We start from the raw sequence: 26107 nt of genomic DNA on the forward strand, positions 1-26107 counted from the left end.
GAGTAGTATTTATCAGAATTTTTTTCCGATTTCTGCGTAAAAACAGTGGGGTCCAGAGGGGCAAAAGTTGAAAAAAGGGAATTTTAGTCCAAAAAAATTCCCTTTTTTCGTGATTTTCCCGCCTTACGTACATGATAGAGACACGTGAGTCATACCGTCTGAAAGACAGTTCTGTTCTCAAGAGAATGATGGGCGAAACATGACCTTAGGGTAATTAGGGATGTCTCAGGAAATTTTTTCCCTGAGATCATGGTGTTTTGCGGTAGTTTTGGGCATGGTGGTAATTGCTGATAAAATTTCTCCTGCCCTTACTATTCAAGATAAAAACTTGCAATTTGGTACACACATTTAGTTTACCAAGTACTATTGATCAGATTTTTTTGGAAGTCTGTACGTTTACACAGGGGGGGGGGCAGGGGGGCCCAAAGTTTGACAAAAAATTTCCCCATCAAATTTTTTCTTTCGACATCAATTTTCCCTCTCCTGGTATATGGTATGGGTATGGAAGTGACACCATTTGAATGCCTGCTCTATTCTGAAGAGAATGAGGTATGAACCATGATCCTAGGATAAATAGTGACGATGCAGTAGCTGCTTGACTGAAAGTCTAAAAAATAGCCCAAAAAGCCAGGATCCGGAAAGGGTTAACCAATATTCCAACCAGTTTCTCTTCCTCTTCTTAATAATATTTTTCTCCTTCCATTTCCAACCCTCTCATTCGTTTTCCTCTCGACCTAGCTATTACTCTCCATTCTTCTCCATCCACATATTTCGAAAGCCTCCACTTGTTTCTCATCATTTCTGCGTAATGTCCATGTTTCTGTCCTATAAATACAGTACACGAAGCATTTTATGAGTCTTTTTTTTTCAACTCTAAGGCCCCACAAAATAGTATTTTCTTCATCCTAAAGGCTTCTTTCGCCATATCTATCCTTGCTTTTATTTCACGTTCGCATGTCATATCACTAATATTACTACTCAGACATCAAAAACTAGTCACCTGTTTTTTTCCCGCTCCTACTTCTATATTTGACACCGATCGCTTCGTTTCAATCACCATGGTTTTTGTCTTTCTAACATTTATTTTCATCCCATATTCTTGAGAAGCCTTTCTCAAGTTTTCTACATCTTATTAATTTTCTTTTTAGATTCTGCAACAACAATCATATTAACCCCAAACCGTATACACCTCATCATTCTATCTACTACCGAAATTCCATCTTCATTATGAAAACTCATTTTTGCTATCTTTTCTACATAGCTATTAAATAATGTCGGCGATATATATAATACCTGTTGAACTCACCTTTCAATTACACTGTCTTTCTACTGTGCATGCGCCAGTGAATTTCTATGGAAGATCATTCTGATAATTTATATAATATTTATGAACGAATAGGTAATAGAACCTATATGAATAACATATATCAATCCTCAAAGTAACGAATACGGTAAACATTATTACAGCAGGAGGAAATAGGTGTAAACTTCAGATACTACAAAATGCATTTCACTTGCTTTCCCCGCTAGTCTAGTGGCTAGCACGTGTGCATAAGGTGTATGGCGTCCCCGGTTCGATTCCCGGTGGGTGAGTTTGGAATTTTAATTCTTTTAGAAGTTTTCGTATTCGTGTTCCTGTCGTTCAAGATTAACGGAAATGATTGTAAAACGTATATAACCGAGTAGAAAATAGAGACAAGTTACTCAGATACGTTCGGTGAATCAGTTAACTTAAAGAAAAGAAACAAAGTGCCTAAGGCATTTGTCTGTAAATTGAAAGGAACTCTTAAAGGTTAGTTCCAGTCCCACCAAGGTAACATTTTTCTTTTACCTGTTTTCGAAGTTTCTCTTTGTATTTCTATCGGATTCGATTAAATAGAACTTCGAATAGAGATCACGTTGAATTCATTTATTGACCAAGCCTGAAATTCTGATAAAGGTATGGCTATGATTATATTATTATTATTATTATTATTATTATTATTATTATTATTATTATTATTACTATTATTATTTAAAGTACGAAGTTTCAAATGAGGCGATGGAGTATTTACGTAAACAAAATGATAATTTATTTGATAATATTCACTAGTCCACTATACATTTGCGAGGTTTTGCTTTGGGAAATGTAGTGTATACAACATTGAATAGTAAAAGTATTACAATAAAAATATATTATTAAAAATATTGATTAAATAATTAGAGTTAAACATACTTTCCAGTAAGAATTATATATAGAGAGGATTTACTTTAAAGTGCGATGCAAACGAATATTCGAGTTTTAATCTGATTAGAAATCGATAACTTACACAAGAATATTTACTTCATTAGTCCTATAAATCTTTATGCATATCGTATTATAATTCGCTTTAAAATTATGATTTTTCCATTTCAAAATGTAGAACGAGAAATAAATGTAATATTCTATTTTTTAAGGAAACCTTTCAAACTGATGATTTCAGGGCATGACCTGTGGGAGAATTTGAGACTCTGTTGACATAAATTTCCCCCTTCGTGGTCATAAGTACAACGACTCACCAAAGGTAATCGTTAACCCTGGTTGGGCTACTAATATAAGTAAATTTTTAGTGGTATTAATTATTCACACCTTAAAATATCTTCCGTGATTATATTTACTAGTATTCTCACTTTTTATACTGAAATTACATAACGATGATACGTATTAAACAATTTTATTCGTTGATTCTCTTTGAACGAATATGCACATAGACTGTCTTGCAATCGTACATGTTTGTTAGGTATCTATAAACAACTACATAGCAACTAATTATACAATAATGTATATATCTTATATATTTTGAAAACATTCTTCTTTTGTTATTTTTAAATTAACATTATATCTGGTATAGTGCTTATGTAGAAGCACTTTCTGCCCAAAAATACAAATAATTATCAATTTATACAAAGTATCTCGTTGTATAAAATGTCGCCCGACGATGGGACTGAATATAAAAGTTACAAGGGAACTTGGTTTTTATATTTAAGAACCACTGGTCAGTTTACAATAACAATATTCCATTAATTATGTCCTATACATTTTGATCGACCCTCGTATGTATATATAACATTATTTAGTTTCCTTTACATGAATACATTTATAATAAATCTTTTATTCCATTAATACTTATCTTTTATTACATTAATATCTATCCTTTATTATTATTAAAACGTCGTCGCTTATTAATATACTCAACGAAGGGTACGAATTCAAAATTGTAAGAAATAATTTCATTTTAAAACATGAGTCACCATGATCAAGGGCGCATTATATAGTAATTACTTTAGATGATATTTTACAGTATACATTGTATCAATTAGGCGTCAGAATATAGAAGAATCTTATTCAAGTAACATATAAGATGGTGCATGAAGACAGTTGTCGGATAATTAGCTTAATAGAATGAACCTTATACTTAACATAATCTTTGACAATTAAGTTTCAACACACATCAAATATAACATAAATAACCTTTGCTTTTAATTAATTATGAATTAAATTATAATTCTTCATACTAACAAGAAAGAATTAAAATCATTTGAAAATTATCATTCGTTGAAACAAATGTGATAAAATATTTAACTACTCCTTCAATGTGTTGTACTTCAAAGTCATAAGAGTTGTTTTCATTATTGATATTAACACATAAACTTGAAAATAAATGTTCATAAGAATCTATAGCTGGTATGGGTTTAACCCTTACTTCATTAACTAGAGTCAGGTTAAATTTGTACTAGCATATGATTCTAATAAAGTACATTGTACTGCACTATCATGATTAGGTTCCGCAATATTTTGTACATGTATTGCGTCGTGATTCAGATTTTGATACGAAGTGCCATCTCTTGAACAACGATTATGTCTATACATAGGATTTGTAGCATTTCTAGAATTTCGCCATGTATTTCGATTGTTTTTGTGTCTACTTCGGTTGAGTGATCTGACATAATTATTGTCACGATTGGTTAGGTTAGGTTGATTCCCAACATAGCTTTGCCTATTTTGCTCGTTCTGATTGCTTGAATTTACTCGATTTAGATTGTGTTCCGTATCGTTCACACTACGGATATTTAGATTCCGAACAGGTACAAAATGATCTGAATTATTTTTACTTTTACCTACTCCTGCTTGTTGATTCAGAGCATGGTATTGAGTTTCATAACATTGAACAAGCATTAATAAGTGATTAAAACTCATACACTGTGTAGAAAACAGGATCTGTTGTAACTTAAACGGTAGCAAATTTCGAATTGATGCTATGATTCTAGATTCCGATTGCAATGGATTTACGACTTTTAATTCGTTGTATGTATTTACAACAAACTCGACAACAGATTTGTGCAAACGAGGATTGAAATGTTGGTTTCTAATCGTGGCATCTCTATTTGCAAGCAAAAAGTCATTTTCGTAATTTGCGATTAGCGCTGCTTTGAACTCCTCATACGTACTAACGTGATCTCGTACTGCTTTAAACCATAAAGAACATGGTGGGAGTAATAAATGAGGGATTAGTTTCATATATTGCGATCTATCTATACACATTATATTGCACTCGTCCTGAAATTTTTCTAGGAAAGAAGTAGCATTTTCATTACATTTACCACTGAACTTACTCATAGCACGTATTTCACTCATCTTTACGCTTAACTTTACCTTCCTTTTATCATTCCGTGTTCTTGTTGAGTGACAATTCCTACCTACGGCGTGATGTGTAGTTCCACCATCTCTTTTCCGCCCATCTGTACTCCTCGGATGAATTTCTTCCAAAATAATGTCCTCATCAGATACGGGTGAAGGCGAGGTCATCTCTTGTGAACAAGGGAATTCCCCACGATCATTAACCATGTTGTTGTGGTATGTGTTGTCCTTGATCTGTAGTGTCCTAATTTCCTCTTGTAAGGTAGCTATCAACTGAGTATTCGCACGTATCTGGTTGGAGTTATCCGTGACCTGAATCTTTTGTTGACGTACAGAAGATTCTATTACTTCCAAATCCCTTTTTACACCACTGACTTCTTGGATTAGATGGGTGTGATTATCCTGGCAATCCTCAGATATTCTTTTTAACTTTTCATCAAACTGCGAGGTGATGTCATTCATCGCCTGGATAATAAATTGTTTCGTCTCTTCTGACTTCTGCTCCAATCGTCTGTTGGATTCCTCGGACTTCTGCTCCATCGTCTGCTTTAATTCCTCATATTGTCTGCTAGATTCCTCGGATTTCTGTTGTATCGTCTGCTTTAATTCCTCATATTGTCTGCTGGACATCTGCGCCAAATTTTGTTTCATGGCTTCCATATCGTCCTTTCGGCTTTGTTCTTGCCGCTGTAAGACTAGTAGGATTCGGTCTTCTAATGTCATTCCTGGTGCTGCACTTTGTTCACCGTTATCATTGTCACTGGTTTCTTTCTCCATTGCCTCACCGTTCATTTTTCTTGTGATTATTCTACCACTTCTAAGTCTTGTCAAGTTCGTAGTCATTAACCTTATTACAGAAGTAAATTCACCCTTACTTTACTTCGGGATATGAATTTACAAGAGTCCCGGGTGAGGTAAACCAAAATTTTTACAACGACTCACCAAAGGTAATCGTTAACCCTGGTTGGGCTACTAATATAAGTAAATTTTTAGTGGTATTAATTATTCACACCTTAAAATATCTTCCGTGATTATATTTACTAGTATTCTCACCTTTTATACTGAAATTACATAACGATGATACGTATTAAACAATTTTATTCGTTGATTCTCTTTGAACGAATATGCACATAGACTGTCTTGCAATCGTACATGTTTGTTAGGTATCTATAAACAACTACATAGCAACTAATTATACAATAATGTATATATCTTATATATTTTGAAAACATTCTTCTTTTGTTATTTTTAAATTAACATTATATCTGGTATAGTGCTTATGCAGAAGCACTTTCTGCCCAAAAATACAAATAATTATCAATTTATACAAAGTATCTCGTTGTATAAATTATCTTTGATCATGCTCAAAGTGGACTAATAATGTTTTATCAGTTTTCTCTCATTCATATATTGACCATTACCGGGCGAGAATCTTCTGAAATCGTCAATGCTGATAATTAGTTTTTCATTACAAATCAAAGGATAATAATGAAATATTGAACAAAATATTTTGTTCTCAGCTGTGGATTTTAGGTTTGCAATTCATATAATGTTCCCTTCTAATGGAATTTGAGAGAAAAGTAGTTGCCAAAGATTTATTTAAAGAAATGTTCTCAGTCCTCTGATGAAAATAGGAACACAGTTAAAAAAAAGAAATACTCCCTTCAGGGTTCGAACATATAAACTTCTACTTGATAGACTAGTGACCCAAACCGCTCGACCAGTTCGTATGTCTTCTGTGAATCTCTTTTGACTTTTGGGTAAAGTAGTTTCCTGCTCCATACTTCTTTTTGTTTATGTCGATACGACTATAAGTTTGTGGTGAATATTTGGCAGTTGCAGGTCTTGTAATGCATAAAAGTCTTTTTCGTATAAATTATATTCAATTTTACGTCCTAATAACTTATATACAACAGGTTGAATCTGTGAAATGATTGGAGTTGGAGTGATCGTAAATGTTTTCATAGTTAGGAGCCTGGATATGCAAACCTGCTCAGCGTGGGGATTTACTTTTGAGAGATTTGGTACAAGTAGTCTCAATGAAAACTGTCCTCTTAGTATCCTTTGAATATACAACCAAACTTAGCTATGGCGTGTACACCATGGGTTGCATTTACAACGAGCTGCTACTGTTTTCAACGTACTTAAAATTATATTGGTCTTAACAAAATTTACAGTATAGGGCTTTTATTTCTAATATTAAAAGTGTTTTTACAGATTAATCCCTTTTCTAGCTACTAAAATCTATCTCAGACAAGTTGATAGGAACTTCTATCCCCACCATCCATCTGCTTGCTGCCTGCAGTTTGAGACGGGGGTTGTGTTGCTGTTCTCTTTAGCAAACAAACCCCCATTCGTTGCTATGTAGATATTTAAAAAAAACAGTGTGTAAATAACGGATTGAAACTCTCAGGTAAATGTGTACGTACTTCTTGGTTCTTAACACATTAAACAGAATAACCAAAAACGGGTTAACAAGTAAGTGTCATCTCAATTTAAGTATGCTCATTAATTCAAAAAGCGGGGTGTGTGCAGAAGCGTTGGAATAGCGGACTATGTCTGCTACTCGAGTGCGCATTACAACTGATTGCAGGGTTGGACCCTGTACACAATTTATTGTATCAGCACGATGATTTTATCAGGTTTCTTTTTTGTTAATACACCAACATATGCATGAAAAAAATGAAAGGACATATTTAGTTAACGTCTCACACGTATGTCATATAGATTAAAGGATACTATGATAATTGAAAATGAATGATAATGAAGTATTGATGGAAGAGGCAAGTGGCAGCAAAGGGAGAACCCCGAGAAAACTCACTGACACGATGTCATTAGCCACGAATTTACATGACCAAGGACCGGACCGGAAGTAAATAATTTAACACTGAGCCCCCATACTTCCGTAACATATGGCAACAAAAATATAACATATGACGAGAAAACTAAAAAGTGTGTCGACTCCTTTTCAGGCCCGTATCAAAGGGGGTCTAGGGAACCGCCCCCCTAAATGTTTACTGGCTTCCCTAAAATTTTCACTGTAGACTTCAAAATGAACAATAATATGTTGATGAACTATAATGTGATTGGATCGCCCCCCCTAAATTCTACCGGACCCCCTTTACATTTTTGGACTGGCTACTGGCCAGCAGTTTTTCATGAAGATAGCGGAGATACTTTCTCCTCCAGATCACAATATCATCCCTATCAACTATGAAACCTTTTCTGTTGCGCAACACGTTTTTAAATGTCATAACTTTTAATAGTCTGTTTAAAGTTGCACGAGAGAAAAATGGAAGGTCATCATCGGTGTTTATTGCTCACAGAATTAAATCTAACGTTGGCAACTCATTTCGGAAAAAGAACTGATGTACCTTCGATCGAATAGCCGACTTCGTAAAATCGTCGTATTTTTCAAGTAAGGAAGTGCTCTTGCGCGTCTTTTTTGGACTTTTCAGTTTATTTTCATTAAATTTGGCCTCCCGTCGGATTCTGTACACAGTTGCTTGTCCCACCCCTGTCTGTTTTACAGTCATGTCGGCCAATTGTTCTACATTTAAATGAGGATGATGTTCTCTCAAAGAATTAAACACATTCAAAACGCAGTGCCTCTCACCATTTCTCAAAGCTTTTCCGCGTTTAAGTTTTATCACAGAACTGGAAGACATTCTAGAGTCTTGCTTAACACGCACACTAAAAACACGTTACAAATAAATAAATAAATAAATAAATATAGTTTCGTATGTATTACACATACATGCACTAATACACTTTCTACTATATACTAGCAATACAGTATTTTCACACACTATAGAGTTCACACACGCTAAATGAAATGAAATAACATTTTTGAGTTTTACGTCCCACGGTTATGCCGGTTAGGCTAAAGGAGACGGTGATGATGAGTAATGAATGAAAATGGTGGAAGGAAGGAAGTGGGAGGAAACGGAAGAACCCCGAGAAAACCCACGCACACGGTGTTTGTCCACCACCAAGTTCACTTGGCGGGGCTAAGATCGAACCGGGACCCCAAGCACCAGAGGTGAACGCTACCACTGAGCCCACACACGCTAAATTTGTACAATCTTCACAGCGATGTTCCACGTATTCGATGTCCAATCGAATATACAACTATTTTTGTTTCTTTACAGTGGGAACATATGTCAACTATTCCTTATAACTCTCCCCCCCTTCTAACATCAAATAAAAGAATCAGCATAAATTTGGTTTATAAATAACTGTTGTTATACTTTTTTCTAAATGGTCAAATCAATATTTATTAGTCCTATAAAATACATAAACAATGCTATATCCTTTTCTTAAAATAACCATATTAATTGAAGTTGTGAATGATGGTTGGGTTAAGAGTAGCTAAAAGGAACAGCAAACTCCCTCACATTGACAGAAAGCGCACGCGTATGGAGTGGAAAATTTAGATTTTAAACAGTACTGATATGAATGTCTCAAACGTTTCCTTCCCTGTCAGGGGTGGTATTCCTGCTTTCCCCTCTTACGGCGAGAAAGAGGAGGAGAGTAGGGGAGTTTTCTTGTTTTCCTATCAACTAGTCTGAGATGGCGTATAGTTTATTTAGGAAAATATGTTGGACAAGTGTAATCTTTGGTAGCCATTTTAATATGAAGTCCACACAGGTTTTATGACAGTTTTGCAATTTCAGTTTGGAATCCAAGGTATGTATGCCATAAATCCAGCGCAATCATAAATCTCGAAACTTAAAGCGATTGATTTTTATCCAACTACTTTTAATTAAAAACATCGAATTTCTCGACTAATTGTATTTTGATTTGGATGATTCTTCTTTTAAAAAACAAAGCTAATTCAATGTTCAATCTAAACTATTTCAAGCATTGTTTTCGAATTCTTAACGGTTTTGGAGATTCTCTACAACCAACCCAAGAACAGGGTTTTCAAGATGTATCACTTTATATTTTAATGGAAAATCGTGGCTTTGTGTGGAGTTTTACGAGAAAGAAGTATTAAGGAAAGTTATAGATCAGAGCTTCGAGAGCAAAAGTGCTTTTACAGAATTGGAATATCTTAAATAGTCTCAGAGTTACAAGCTTAAATTGGGAGACATGTACATTCGGGACGGCCGCCAACTTTGTCCGCCATTTTGAGGATGAACACAAGATTTTAGGGGACTTTCGATATTTCAATTAAGATCACGTGAAAAACAAATCCTGAGAATTTCAGCTTTCTCTAAATTATTTCAGCTCGTGGTAATTTATTTACTGGAGTATCTGAAGTTTATCACTTAACAATTCGCTGACACTAATCGAAATCCTCTTCTACTCATGAAAATTACATACTTACTGCAGCTATACGCCTTGCATTTGTCTTTGCTCATCTGAAATTTCAGTCTGTGCGACTGACATTTTAGACGAAAGGGTTGAAATTGCATAAAAAAAAAGAAAATCTTCAACTTATGTACTGAGCGAAACTCTTAAATGAAAACACAAAAATACAGTATTAAGTCCAAAATGAATTTGCAACACAGTATGAAACTAATTTTGGGTATAAAACCATGATAATAATGTAAGAAAACTAACCCTTTCAGATCTGATTTTTTGTTTACTCTCCGGTGTTATTGTTATTTTGAATTATTATTCTTTATGACTTAACAAATGAAATACAACCGTCAATTCGTTTGCGGATATCATATTTAGAGAATTATGGACGAAACATTTTGCGTGCATTAGGGTTGAAATACGTATGTAAAATAAAAATGGGATTAATCGAACACATCATTGTGATCTATATATTGTTTAGAAACTCAAAATACATCACTAAAGCAAAAGGAGAATTTATTGCAAATAGCTTGTTTCGCCAAGAATAAAACAGCCTACGTGGGTGAGCTTTGTCCATTGTGATAGCTCCTGCAAGTAGTCTACAAGAAATGTGCATTACTTCCTGACAACAGATTAAAACACCACAGAAATAGTGGAAAGTGATTTAGAAAAGTTCAAAGAGTTCTGACATAAAAACCCAGCCATTTAGAATCCTCCAGAGTAATTATATTAAGCTTAAAACTTAATGTACACAAATGTGACCACCAGGTCTGAAAGGGCTAAGTTAAACTAATTCTGGAAGTAAAAAATCAATACTGATAGAGAATATAAATTATAAAATTACTAGTACCATCATTATACTTCTGTATACTTAAGAAGCCTGGCAGTTATTTAGTTTCATAAAAATATTTAAACCCATTTTGTAAATCCAAATAAGGTCATCCTTTTAGTATCTTGAACACTCTTTACAAAATGTTTCAACTCACAGTCACTTCCAAAAATATTTCATCATTATCGGAAATATAACCTTCATCTTTCAGTCTCTTGCAACGCATTTCCTTGATTATGACCCAGCTATCATTATCTTCACCATTTAAGGGTTTTCGAAAATATTCACGGTCATTACCCACAACATCATGGATGAGGTCCTTACTTTTGTCTTTTAAATTAATTAGTTTAAAAGTTACTTTCTTCTCGAAAGGCCAATGCAAAAGAGCATCATATTCTCCAGAACATATTACAATACAAAGGAATAAAGCATCACAACTTCTCAGTAAAAGTCTTATCTGCTTGACGTACAACATTGTTTTTAACTTATACCCGTACTGAGAGTCATAAAAGTAGTCACTGTATAAAGGATTATCCATTTTGTGTAGTGTTAGTTTCTCAGAAATATTTGAAATTCTCCACAAAAATGTGCAATCACTCCTGGCACTTGCTTCAATCAATTTCATTTCCATTCCTTTAAGCTTCTCCTCTAACTTTACAATTGAAGTGTCTTTGGCTTTAATCTTCTCCTCTAACTTTACGATCGCAATATCTTTGGCTTCAATCTTCTTCTCTAACTTTGAGATCGCAATATCTTTGGCTTCCAGCTGTTTTGAATGTTGCTCTACTACACCTTTCATAAGTTCCGAATGACGAATATTAAAATCAAGCATGTGGTTACGTAACGCATTGGGATACCCTTCATAGCTACAACCAACACTTTCAAAGCTACATTTAGCAAAGAGTTTCATACATTTTTCATCGAGGTGTGTATCTATATTCCCTCTTTCAACATTTACGCCACAATTCTTTGGACAATCTACTGGGAATCTAAAGCACTTCGAATGATGATGTTTCAATTCCTTGGCCTCCATTTGCTCATTACAATATTCACAAATAACCATTCTTTCAGGACATTCCTCCAACAAATGTTTCATCATATCTTTACGCGGCAATTCTCTTCCACATTTATTTTCGCAGTAAACAGGAATTAAATCACACTCATTAAAATGATCTTGAAGTATATCAGCCACTACTTCACAAACACAATATTCACATTTCACAATTCTCTTATTGCAAACATTCTCCATATGATGTTTCATATAAAACTTTTGAACCATTACAGCACATTTCTCACATCGAATTAAAGCAAATTCACAGATTTGGATGTGTAATTGTGAATCAACTTCTGATATTTTCTTTCCACAGTAATTACAGATAGAGTTAGTTTCCTGAGAATGTGTCGCTTCATGCTTAGACATGTCTAAACGTTGTGTTTGAAAAGGACATTTTGTACATTGTATGAGTTCTGTTCTACATTGTTTGACATGATCAGTATGCAGTTGCTCAGAGTCAAATTCTTGTAAACAGAATTCACATTTAAATATCTTGTCAGTGCAGCTTTTATCGTTATTGGGAGTCGTATCAGACTGCTGTGATAAAGGTACATCAAGATCACAATATAACACATGGTTTTCTACGTCTCCTTCGAAACACTTTTGGCAATTGTGGCAAAGCGTGTTCGTGGGCATTGTCGATAATGATGTATATTTTATAAACTTCGAATACAAGTTTTAATTTCAACTGATTTTCTTCTAATCTTGGAATGTTGTTGAGTTCTAGATAAAAGCCTATGGAAGCACTCTAGTAGATGTTTAGAGCATTACGAAAGGGAAACTTACAAGTCACGATGTGTAGTCTACGCAATTATTGGATTACCAAATGTTCTGATATTCCTTGTTCTCGCCTGCAAAAAAAAAAAAAAAAAAAAAAAAAAAAAAAAAAAAAGAGAGAGAAAAAATTTAATTATCTTGCTTCTAGATTCACATTATAATTGTTATTTTAAAGATACGTTCGGAGAGATATAAAAATGTACGTATACATCTAAATCTGTCATTCTTCTATATAATAGACTGTCAAGTTTGTTATGCAATTATTTCGACTACAGTATGTGTTTCGTCAGTGGCAATAACTTGATAACAGAATTTATAACTTAAGTTAGAGCGTTTATCCCGAGTTCCATCCGCAATAAAAGAATATAAGTTTGCTCTTCTCATTATCTCCGAAAAATATTTAGCAATAATAACACATCGAAGCTTAAATATATATTAAGAAATTTGCTTTACTTTTAAACCAGAATGTCCATTAGACCATTATTAACGTAAGGAAAGACTGTAAAATGAAAGAAAATCAAGATATTTTAACCTTTTATACCGCACGAAACGAGTCAAAGCATCTGTATGAGTCATATAAAATAAATTACATAGAGTGTATTTATATTTTATGCAGAGTAACGTATCACTGCACTAATAAATACATTATGCGTAATATCTACAGCGCATTGTTCATTTTTCTCGAAATTATACCATTTCTCCCATTTCCGTTGATTATGAAAATTTTTAAGCTTCGATGTGTTATTATTGCTAAATATTAGGGAGAGCAAAAGCAGCACATGGTAAAACGAGGATTATCATTGGTTAATGCTAAATCTCTTTCTGCATCTGATAGCCTATAGAAACTATGGACTTGAATTATAATAATAAATATAACGCAGAGAACGTAGCTTCAAAATTATTTCTAGTATGAGGAACTTGAAAATAGTGTCCTGAATGAATTAAGTATGAAGAAATCTTTCCAAGTTACGAAATGAAATATTTAGTTTAGGGTTCATAATGATGTCGTGTAAGTTAAAGGAATGTATAATTAATAAAAATGGATGATTATGATAAGAGTGCAGATCCCTTTGCACCCAAGGTCAATGACGCTATACCTCGAAGTTCTTCTGCTATGTCCTCCTCAAAAGCAATATTTACGTTGACTTTCTTAATGGTTGTGTAGTGATTTCTACAAGACAAGAAATTTCTTATGTCTCTAGTCTCGTCTCGATTTCGAGACAATAAATATATTTTCAAAATTAAGACGAAACAAGCAACATTTGTCGTCTCGTATTCGAGACGAGACGAAACATTTCTCAGTCTCGTGGGCCACACTGGTGCACTCAAATCTTCTTTCTCAAACAATCTTTTAGTGCTACACATACATAGGATCAAGATTATAAATTCATAAAACAATTATGCAAATACTACGAATAGTATTTATCAACTTCAAAAGTACTCAATTCATTTCACAATATACTCCAATAATAAATATGGTGTATATGTTATTATATCACACCCTTCATTGCCCTCTCGTCATGCGAAAGATTTTTGATAACTTCTAGGTGACTTTTTTTTTTAAAAAAAAATCAGGACATGAATGTTGTACATAGATTCGAGACGAAACGAGACAAGACCAGAAAAAAACTATCCAAGAAAAGAGACGAAACGTTCAAAAATTCTTAAGAATGCAGCTGAGACGTGAGTTTTACAAAAATTTACTTGCAAGACGTCACGAGAAAAGCCTATTTCTCGCCTCGTGGACAACACTAGCTCTGATCTCCAATAATATTCTTGCTCACCAATGAATACTTGATATAAAATGTACACAAATTTAGGAGATACTTGTGTAGATATGATTAGTGTCCCTCTTAAACTCTGAGAACGCACTTAGCTTCGTAACCCCTTTGTGTCATGGAAAATTTTGTAGAATAAGAATGAGAGAAATGAGAAAACTTGAAAAAATACCGCGAGCACAATATTATCCACACTATTACATTGATTGGATGGAGTAAAACACTCCTCTCACCATAGATAAACACTCTACTACTAAGCCACCATGTGCCTCTGTGTCTTTGTTACTCGGGGAGAGAAATATAATTAAACATAAGATCGGGGAAAGAAGTTTAAAAACAAGAAGTTCCCTACCTCTTTTCCTTACAAATAAATTCCTGACTCTATGTATGTATGAATGCGTGATTGGTTTTATTTAACTCAAAAACTACTGAATCTTTTCAATGATATCGTCCGGTCTTAATTAAAATCTCAAAGTCGTTATAGGCTGCACATAGTCACGCCTGGATTCCAGGAATGTGACCGACAGTGTAAATATGGAGGAAGACGTATGAAAAATAAATTATTTGGTCTACTTTCAGTATTTTGGTGTGTTATATTCAAGAATTATGGTAAAACCATTTGATATTACAGTAAAGTAGTTATCAATTATCATGTGAAAGATATAAATACAGTAAGTGCATTAACATACTCAAAATGCTATAAGGTAAATGTATTAGGTAAAAATTGCAGTAGGATATCATATACAAAGGAAAATATCAGGAAAATAAAAAGATTACAAGCTAAATAAAATAAAATAAAAATAACTCAAATTTAATCTAATGCAGAATTACTAGATTTCAAAACTTATTAAAAGTATTTTCTATTTTAACTTTACAAAATACTTAGAATTAAAAAAAAATGAAATTCAATGATACAGGACAGAAAATTTAAGGTAAGAGGACTATGATTAATACTGTCACTAGCTACGTGGAAACTAGTTATTACACAATGGGGATAGGCTAGTGGGTAGCGCTCTTACTCGCAGTTGGTAGATGTGAAGATCGAATCCATGAGATGGCCTTCTTGACTGAGGCTTTCTTTCAAGGCGAATACCGTACTTTAAATACAGGTTTCCCACTATTGTTCAAGACGATTAGGCCTACTATTGATTACAGTGCAAATTAGCGTCGTATGCTGTAGTTGAAAGCCTGTTGAACAAATAAAGTATAAAAGTGGATGTGTTCCATATAGTGTCTAAAGTATCATTTGCAACAACTGATTGTAGGATTGCCCAGGTAACACAAATTGGAACAGAAGACGTTTTTTAAAGGGTATCACATGACGTCATTTTTTTGGTGATAATGTCATCAAATATCACGTGATCTGCGACGTCTTCTGTAAGGTGCAGTAGACGTCTACAGAGGACGATTTGTGCACCGTCATTTCTTTCACCTCGATTTCGTCGTCCGTAGACGTCTACTGATGACCTATATGGTACCATCATGGTACGTCATCTTTTTAACCTCAATCACGTCATCCTGGTACCTACTTGAGGTACCCTTTTGGTTATCCTGGTTCCCATTGGTAATCATGTAAGAGAGATGTCAAAATTTGGTAGAACCGCGTGTTCAAGTAATGCCACTTGAGTTTTTAAGTTTACAATTGGAGCGTTCCTATGAAACCATGACCAGTGCTAGTAAAAATCGTATCACTGCCAAAAACCCACTTCTTTCCACTACCCTTACTAGCGCGTATACCCATAATCGCTGACGTGCCTGCTCCCTTCGGACGCATTCCCGCGCGTTCGCACTGCCCTGACTTGATTAGATAGTATTCGTGCTTCTTAGTGGCAACATAGCGAAGGTTAGTTTAGTTTTAAAGTTTTATGCTACACATCTAGAAGCCGCATTAATAAGTAAATCGTTAAACAATCGTTGGGGTATGTTTAGCAGAAGGGTTCCAGAGGTACGTAAAAAATATAAAATTTATAGAAATGGGTTGATGCAAGTACTTAGACCTCACATAACCCTAACCAAACCTATTATTAACAGAAATAAGTGAAATTCTATGATTTATTCGAAAATTATGCTGGTATGTGTATAATTGGCAAAAACATGTATGTGGCAAATTTCATGTCAAAAGAGCAATAAAAAAGAACAATAAAACGAAAATAAAACTTTCTTGTTCATTTAGCAACATTTTGTTTTACTCACTCGAATTTTCGTATTTATAATTCTTTTCCTATGAAATTTACCACAAATATACATTTCCCGATTGTATACATAGTATCAGCATTAAAAGTACCCTGCAAAATCATTATCAAATTATATTCTTACAAGAAGACAGTTATAGATATGCGACAATTATTTTGGAGATGAGTGTACAATATTTGCAATTAGCAATAAATGTTCTAGTATATCATGATGTTGTTTTAGCACTTCAGATATCAGATCGAGTTCATCTAACCTAACCTAACCTAACCACTGACTGATCTGTCGCGAGAAAGCTTCCATTTTAGGGAGAGTAAACAGAAATTTAAGAACGAAAAGAGAAATGATAAATTTAGAACATCTGACGTTTATTTGTCCATACATACATTAATCAAGAAAACTATGACGGATTTTAGTTCAACATTAGTCAAGTGAATTAATTCGTTAATACTATAACTTACCTTGATTGTAATGGGTATTCACACAAAATAAAAATAAATAAATAGACGCCTAACAAGGATTTTAGGAATGATCCAAAAAATGCATGAAAAGATTGCGATCTTGGCCAAGAATTTTAGGAATGATCCAAGAAAATGCATCAAAAGATTGCGACCTAGGTCACTAATTAGTTTTTGGATATCCTAGGCCACAAAATTTTTGAACGGCTTTTAAATCGAGTTTTCGAATTTTTTTTCTATATATAATAAGCACATCATATTGAGTTTTAAGTGATAGTTTTGGTTTGTCAACACTATACGTAGTTCTCCAGACATGGGACGTACAAGAAAAATTTTGATTGAATGAACTATATTGGATATTTAAGATTAGGAGCCACAAAATTTTTGAACGACCCCTATTTCAGTTTTCGTATTTTTTATGGAATATGTACATTGTACTGACTTAAGTGATAGTTTGGGTTTGGCTACACAATATATAGTTCTCCAGGTATGGGTCGTACAAGAAAATGTTTGATTGAATGAAATATATTGGATTTTGAGATCAGGAGCCACAACATCTTTGAACGGCTTCTAAATCGAGTTTTTTTGTATTTTTTGTGGAATAAGCACATCATATTGAGTTAAGTGATAGTTTGAATTTGGTTACACTATATGTAGTTCTCCAGATATAAGGCCTACAAAAACTTTTTTGGCTGAAATATATTGGATCTTTTGATACAAAAAACGAAATAAAGGTCAATTCAACATTTTCTACTTTATTGAAATTAGGATTGCAGTAGAAAGGTGTCATTTTTAGTGTTAATGCAGAATTTTAGGATAATACGAGAAAAGTAAAAATAATAGTATAAGTTTTCTAAAAGTCAAGCACCCACACCCCCCTTAAATTTTTGAACACCTTCCTGATTTTGAAATCCTGACGGAAACCCTGGTTACAGGAGTCCTTAATTATAGGATCTCGGAAAGTCAAACCGCTTTACTAGAAGTGAAAATGCAGTAGGGAGCACGGGCGTCTCAGGCGGGGGTGGGAGCAGGGCAACTGCGTCCCCCCCAAATACTTTAGGTACAAAATAAATGAATCAATGCTGAAAGTATTTAGATCTGTATGGAAGAAGTGAATTTAGATTTCTGGGCTTTCGGCATCTAAGGCCATTTAGCCCATCACGTTTGAGGGATGACGTGCCTCGGCGAGCACACTATCCGCGGAAAGGGAAGAAAGAAAGGATTGGGGAAGGAAGGAAGTGGTCTGGGATCTATAAATTAGGTACCACCCCGGTATTTGCCTGGTGGGAATGAGGGAAACCCAGGTAAATCTCATTCAGGTTGGCTGGCCTGAAAAACCTTTTACACTTTTTCAACCGAGTGACGCCACCAGGAATCGAAACCGGGACCGCTGGCATCAAAGACGAAAGCGTTAGGGACACGTTAGGTTAATGTGATCAAAATGTCCGCCTGACGTGTGTCACTTTTAAAGAAAGATTTGTCACTTGCATAGTAGTCTTGGCTGCAGGCACACAATTTTTTTATTGCTTAACCAGCAACAATTGGTTTCCATGACGAAGAAAGACTGGAGAAGGGAAGGAAAGGAGGTACAGAAAATTTATCCGTGAATTAAGAAGGGAAATCTACATGACAGGGAAATATGCAATGGAAATGAAGGTAACAAGAGAAATGTGAATATTATATATGAGGGTAAATTTCATGCGAATGCTGTAGAAGGGTAGCAAGAGAAAACTACTATGACAATATAGAAACTAGGCCTAAAGATAAAAATGAGTGTTTAATTAGCAAACTGAGCTTAAGGAAGATGAAAAAAATATGTTAAGGAGCCGCGTGACAACAAGAATAAGTCGTACATTTTATACATTAAAACGCAAAATGAAGTAGCCCTAATCGAGGATGGTTCATTGGATAAGTTCAAAAATATAGATCGAAACGAACAACAAAAAGGTAGATAATATACCTTTTTAGTTTATTAAGAATACTGAAGAAAAAAAAACAAAAATCGAAATTCCCAATCAAATCAAGAGTATCATCGTATGACTTTTTTCAAAGAGTTAAGATTTTGTTAGCTGAAAAAATCAAAATTCATGAGGACTATAAAACTACACTGCTGCAAATGCGTTTAAGAGCACTGAGCAGAAGTATCAAGGTGAAGAAATTACCTAAGAACCATATTATATGTAAATTTACTTTTTTTGGGGGGGGCGGGCATGTAGCCTACCAATGATGGAAGAAAATTATGATGAATTACGTTGGTAAACGTAGAAAGAGCGGATCCCGTTAGTAAAGTAGATTCCAATTTATTCATAATTTTGACGTAAATTTAAATTGGGATCTACTAGCATTCTAGTTGTCCCTGTCCCCCCCCAATTTTAACATGACAGAGACGCCCATGGTAGGGAGTATCCCTTTAGTTAGTTACTGTATGTAGCCAGATGAGAAAAGCAATTGGGCTTTGGCCGTAAGATAGTTTAACCATGATAGGGAATTAGTATTTTAAGGTTGTGTTTAGAAGACCGATCGTACGCCTAAACATAGGCTACTTTGATCATATATTGATTGATTGGAATGGTAGCATGAAGGCTACCCATGGAGTCCATGCCGAAGGCGAGTGACGTCAAATATAGTTAGGAATTGGTTCCGTCCTAGTGATAGAGGAACTTTCTTTGAATCCGAATGCGTTTGGGTTCGATCCCCTGTGTGTGTACTTCTTAGCACAATTAGGTGCTGTGAATATTTAAATGTTTCTCAGGGCAACTTTCATGTAGGAAAGTGTGAGAGTGAGTGTTAACCAAATTCCTCATTCCTTGAGTGCAAGGAAATTCAGTCAGAGCCGTGAAGTGAAGGCTAACAACCTAACCCAAAGACAAACCTATCTTATATATTTTAGATAGATTCCTTACGGTAGAGTTACTTTGGAGTCTCAGATTCAGGAGTAGGCCAGACTGTGTCCTGTGAGTCAAGGTCCAGTCTTTGAAATGTAAGGAGTCAAGGTCCAGAGTTGAGAGATTACTGTAACCCCTATTTCCACAGGTCCCTTTTGATTAGAGAGATTTGAATAATTAATGAAATTAGGATAATTAGAAGTTAGTTTTTCTTCCTTTCTTCATTATTTATTGGGGAAAAGCAAGCCGGGGTTTGGATACATACAGGGACGGAGTGGCGTCCTAAATGTCTAAATTAATCATCCATTTTCTAAATTAGAATACTTATTAGCAGGGCCGGCGGAAGGGGAAAATATCACCCGGGCAAAGAATCCATATGGCGCCCCCTACAACCCATTGATATTACTGAGTTTAAATTTGCTATGCTACCTTACAGATAGCTGCTTTTAAAGGATAACTCCTTGAACTCTATAACTATAAGAATCAATTATCAAACTGAGTAAGATCTTAACTTTTGTCAGTTAAATACACAGAGTAAGTTTTGGTTAACGATGTACGAAACAATTATTTACACATGAGCATGCAAAATATTCTACGTCACTGATTAGAAATTTACAGAACGATTCAAGAAACAACGATTTATATAAAATTAAGATTGATGATGCGATACAGCATTTATTTACACATATATACATAAACAACCTTGTTAACTGCGAAAGAGAACACATATATGAACAAAAGAACATACAAATATATTTTGTAACAGCATTGTACAAAGATTTCGTAATACAAATAATAAAACCAGTAATATAATTTTATATCTTTATACAGTTTTAATGCAAATTGTCCTTTGACTTGTTTACAATGCTAAGTAAAGTTAACTTTTCGTGCCTTTTTCTCTGCAAAGTCTTTAATTAAACTATTAGTGTCAAGCTTACACAGAACATCACATTCAATAGACATCATAGAAAGGCCTACAAGACGCTATTGCGTCATCGTTGATCGTAGGTAGTTCTTTATAAGTTTCAACTTGGAGAAACTTCTTTCTGCTGAAGCTACACTTACAGGAATAGTTAGTAAGATTCTTAGAGCAATAGTTGCATTTGGAAATAACCCAATAAGGGAAATGAAATGAAATGAAATCTTTGTTTTACGTCCCACAGTTATGCCGGTTAGGCTAAAGGAGACGGTGATGATGAGTAATGAATGAAATGGTGGAATGAAGAAAGTGGGAGGAAACGGGAGAACCCCGAGAAAACCCACGCACACGGTGTTTGTCCACCACAAAGTTCACTTGGCGGGGGCTGGGATCGAACCCAGGACTCCAAGGACCCAATAAGGGAGTTCTTGCAAATATATATAAGTACTTGCAACGGTTTGCTCCCACTTTCAGAACCGAGAAATGAAGGTAAAAGTAAGAGCTCTTGATATAACCGAAATCCGTCAATATCACAGTGATCTTTGTCTGTTGAAGATAGTTGTAAGTCCTTGCAACACTTTAGTAAATACTCTTTGTCCGTTTACAATAATATAAATTTTCCAAGGATTTTGGCGCCCCAAAACTCCCCTAAAATTTGGCGCCCCGGGCGGTCGCCCGGTTCGCCCGGCCCTTCCGCCGGTACTGCTTATTAGAAATAAATATTTAATCTCCAAATTAATTCCTCAAATTTTTCATTTAATTTCTTTGATATGAACCGATCCTAGACATAACGAGCATGTAATTATTATTGGACTTATAGATACATATTTATTTAACAGATGGTTGTGAATGCGAACATTTCTGTAAATTTAAATTTTATTTTAATTGGAAGAAAAAATAATAGTATATTTATCGAAAGAACGAAAGAAGAAGATCAATATTTCTTGAGGAAGGGAAAGGTTTATTCAGTAGCTTCACCTCAAGTGGGGACTGAGCCAGTTATATATACAGGGTGACCCAAAAGTAGGTATACAGTACCGTACTGCATTTTATATAATTTCTTATTGTTATCCATCAGGTAGACTTAGTTTCTTTAGAGACGAAGCAAATAAACTCATAAACTAGAATGTTATACTTGATCAATTCAGGGGAGTATACCTACTTTTGGGCCAATATATATATATATCAGATATATGGCCTAGAGCTGTATAGAGCTCTGTCAAGAGAGTGCATAAGATTATACAGACAGACAGACAGATCGGATTCTAAGAGTATTACATTCGAAGATAGGATCGAAGGTTCACGATCACGATAACATCATTTTTTCTTCCAAACTATAGTAGTGCGACTTTTGTATTGATGAGTTGGTCAATTTTAATATATTATGGTAAAGCAGAGTTGGAGTGGGTCAGTGGGTCGGTGGGTCAAGTTTTCTGAGTGGGTCAGTGGGTCAAGTTTTCTGAGTGGGTCAGTGGGTCGGTGGGTCAAGTTTTCTGAGTGGGTCAGTGGGTCGTGGGTCAACGGCATGTGACCCACCACCCACCGTGACCCACTGCGACCCACCACCCACCATGACCCACTGTGACCCACCACCCACCGTGACCCACTGCGACCCACCACCCACCGTGACCCACTGCGACCCACCGACTCAATATGATCTACCGACCCTCTCTGCTCACTGCATTGTAGAGAGTATCTTCTGAAGAATGGTAAATTTATCTTCGTTTTACTTCCAAGACCTTCATTTCCCTTCCTTTTCCACTTGTTTCTGTCTACTTACCTGAGGTGAGTATACCTAACCAAGTGAAAAAAGAACTTCGGGCGCTTTTGGATATTGATATTTTTAATTGTAATAATAACAATAAGACTTATACTACTACTTGGCTTTCGAGATCTGTGAGTTTTTAGAGGAGCTAACTACTGGAAAAAATACTGTAACTATGTGTGACTGATCATCACGGCCGAATTGCAAAGTCAAATAAAATTACTTTTGGTATCTAGTTAGGCCTTAATCCAAATTGGGATGTTGTATTGCTTTCATTATAATAGCTACATATCCTAAGGAGGGTGAGGATCCGAATTTTTGCGAAAAAAAAATTAGTATCTCGCAAGCCGTTATACTTACTGAGCTGAAATTCAGTGTATTAACTCTTTATTGAAAATAAACAAAATGTGTAATAGCATATTTTTAAATTCTCCTTTATGGAGGGGGCACTTTCTATATATGGAAAATTGGTAGTGAGTTCGTTTGTAAAAATGATCGAAAACGATCGATGTTATTTAAGAAAAAAATCAGAAACAAAAAATTACAGTGCTTGGCTTCATGTATCCATTGCTTTCTACTATAATAATTGCTGAAGCTTATGTTTATTCTATGGAGCGCTTACAGCACAGGGCAATCAACTCAAAAACTTGCGACTAAAATAGGCATAAAATTTGTACTGTAAGCTTAATTACACGGAAATTTTAAGTTTGGATTGTACGCATAATTGTATGGAAAATTTTACACTTTTTTCCCTTTACGTTGGTCTACTTACCTTGATTTGGAACTTTCAAATTTTATCCTTTTTTCCACTGCAAAGTATTGATAATTCAACAAGGAAATAATTATACTATGATAATTTAATTGAAATTCATCGTAATTTGGCACATGGCAAACAGCAGTGTGGTAATTGAAGGGGAAGAAGGAGAGAAATTCCCATTCACCTCTGAACACTTTCCAGGAACCACGTTCTCTTTCGCTTTCTAGGCGGGAGAGGGAACTTCGTAATGGCATCAAACCTTCATGTGTAATTACAAAAATTAAATTTATAAACAAATAAGAAATCTTCAGTTCATCAGGCTTTAATTGATAATTTATTCACAAGATTCCCTATCGAAGGCGTGGTAGGTGAAGTTTCTGTTCTCCATGAGTCGACATTGCCAACTGACATGGTCGATATGGAAAAGATGTTGTATGGTGACAAAGAGATAATACTTCTTGCTGAGTATTTCAAAACTGACCAAGGAAAATCGCTATCAGACTTAAGTCTAACAAGCAGATTGTCGATGAGGAGTTGCAGAAATCGGGTAGAAGTATTATCAATTTCCACGACAGAGTGCGAACGGGGACTTCCCCGTATGAATTTACAGATGACTGATGGTATCTGGTTATTTCCCCAAGTACGTTTTCCTCAAGCCCAGAAAATGTTGGACATTTCCTCAAGTGCCTTATCTTGATGTTGATCATGAATCCAAGACAGAGATACAAATCTTGGTCAACAGCCAGAATGAGGGGATATGATTTCTATACGTGATAAAACAAATGCAATATTGCCACTGGTTAGATAAAATTTTACTACTAAATTGTAAGAATGAAGGTCATTTTTATCAAAGGACATCTGAATATTCCTCAACTATACAGACTACACAAGGTTTCAATTTACGATTCAATCATAGCAGTTTCCACGTTTTCAGTATCCCATTTTTGAATTGCGAAGACAAAACTCTGTATCTAAACCATTCAAAACAAAAGGTTTCTTTAAATGCTTAAAAATAATTACAGGCAATATTGTTTAAAATAAATTGTCCTATACGCATTATTGCCTCAGTAAATCACATTAGTTTCTTGGACTGTGTATGATATAATTCGAATGAGCTGCATTGAAGAAAACTATAGTAAATTCTCCAGTATTGAAAACAAAATAATATGGTAACACAGATCTCGATAAAACTGAGTCACAATATTATTATTATTAAAAAAAAAAAAAAACATTTGTCATTGTTTTGGCCAAATAATGTACATACATCACAAGATCTTTTGGTCTAGTTGACAGAATGAGATACAGAATATATTTCCTGTAAATAAAACCCTAGGATTGCTATCCATAAATTATTTATTATTATATGTTTAATAATAAATGTTATGACCTCATAAATTTATCGTGTTATGCTTAGCACCTAAATATATTATATTAAAACTCTTACTATTCTATTTCTTAGTGCTTCCCATGTTCTAGATCAGTGCTATTCAACCGGGGGTACGCGAAGATGTTTCTGGGGGTACGTAATGCTGCTTCTGGGGATCTGCTGGAAATGTCCGTTGACACACTCACTGTTACAAATTCGATAACTTGTCAATTTGTGACTTTTGTATTTATGCTCCAAAACTGTACAATGAAATTAGTGACAGTGGTATTTCACAACTTCTTCCATTTACATCAACATATTTGTGTGAACAGGGTTTCTCTTGCATTAACATCAATAAAAACGAAGCACAATTGCTTGAATCCAGAATTAGCTCTGATTCTCGCACTCTCGAAGATTCGACCAAGAATGGAGGAGTTGGCGTCCTGGGAACGAGCTCAGTCATTAACAGGTTAGTTCTAAAGTTACTTTAAGTTTTTGAATTTTTAACGTTGTCCTCAGTGTAGTCCTACGAATTATCAGAGAGGATGAGGGGAAAATTCTCTTCAGTAGAATTGGATGTCTCCCATATGTTTTGAAATTTTCCATGTTCCGATGTTAATACTTGCTTCGGATGATCTCTTTATCCCCCTGTAAATATTCTTTTAATTGGCACACTGATTGTTGTAGTGTTTGGTCTCTATTTGTCTCCCTTTTTAATCAACAGAACATATATATTAAGTTTAATAAGTTCATTTCGATTTAATTTCTTTTAAATAGCTTCAAGAATACACGATTGGATGGCGAACTGTGTCTAGGGGTACGCGAGAAAAAAGGTTGAATAGCACTATAATAGATCATTATGATCTATAAAGCATAATAATGCCTTTTGCGTATTTTAGATTTATTTGAAAAAGTAGAATAAGATTAATTTTACGTCGAATGGATTTTAAAAGAAAACTGTTAATCTCATTAGAATATGTCATGTTTTCAAATGATGAAAATAAATTTAAATAAATAAATAGGTATTATGGAACTACTTTTGGCGTGCGACACAACTGTGAGTTCCCGACAGTTACAGCTTCAAATCACTGAAGATATAAGCGATTTTAATGATAGAAATAATGTTTCTTCTGAGTGCAAGGTCTTAAGCTCTCAAGGAAACTTATTTACTTTCAGTTCCAGATACAACCGGAAAGTCTTTTCACTCTGAAAGATTAACAAGTAAAAGAAAATTAGGGAAAAATCCGGCCAGAAAAGTATCATCCTGAATATATATATATATATATTGAAAGTATTATTTTTTTATTAATCTGTTAAGACTGAGAAAATTAGCTGGCCTAATCAGGATGTACAGACTTGGAATTT

The 26107-nt window shown here is 34.7% G+C and overlaps 1 protein-coding gene across 1 annotated transcript; it reads right to left on the reverse strand.

Annotated features, from left to right (window-relative positions):
- Positions 1–10941: 10941 nt before the first annotated feature.
- Positions 10942–12483, reverse strand: LOC145685034 (TNF receptor-associated factor 4-like). Its single transcript, XM_081757377.1, has one exon. The coding sequence runs from the start codon at positions 12481–12483 to the stop codon at positions 10942–10944; it is 1542 nt and encodes a 513-aa protein (XP_081613503.1).
- Between the last annotated feature and the right edge of the window lie 13624 nt (positions 12484–26107).

The sequence above is a fragment of the Thermobia domestica genome, chromosome 5, assembly GCF_964235325.1.
Source record: "Thermobia domestica chromosome 5, izTheDome1.hap1.1, whole genome shotgun sequence".
Lineage (NCBI taxonomy): Eukaryota > Metazoa > Arthropoda > Insecta > Zygentoma > Lepismatidae > Thermobia > Thermobia domestica.

What these genes read in the sequence shown, in the direction of transcription:
- LOC145685034 (XM_081757377.1), bottom strand. Translation starts at nt 12,483, where the DNA reads ATGCCCACGAACACGCTTTGCCACAATTGCCAAAAGTGTTTCGAAGGA.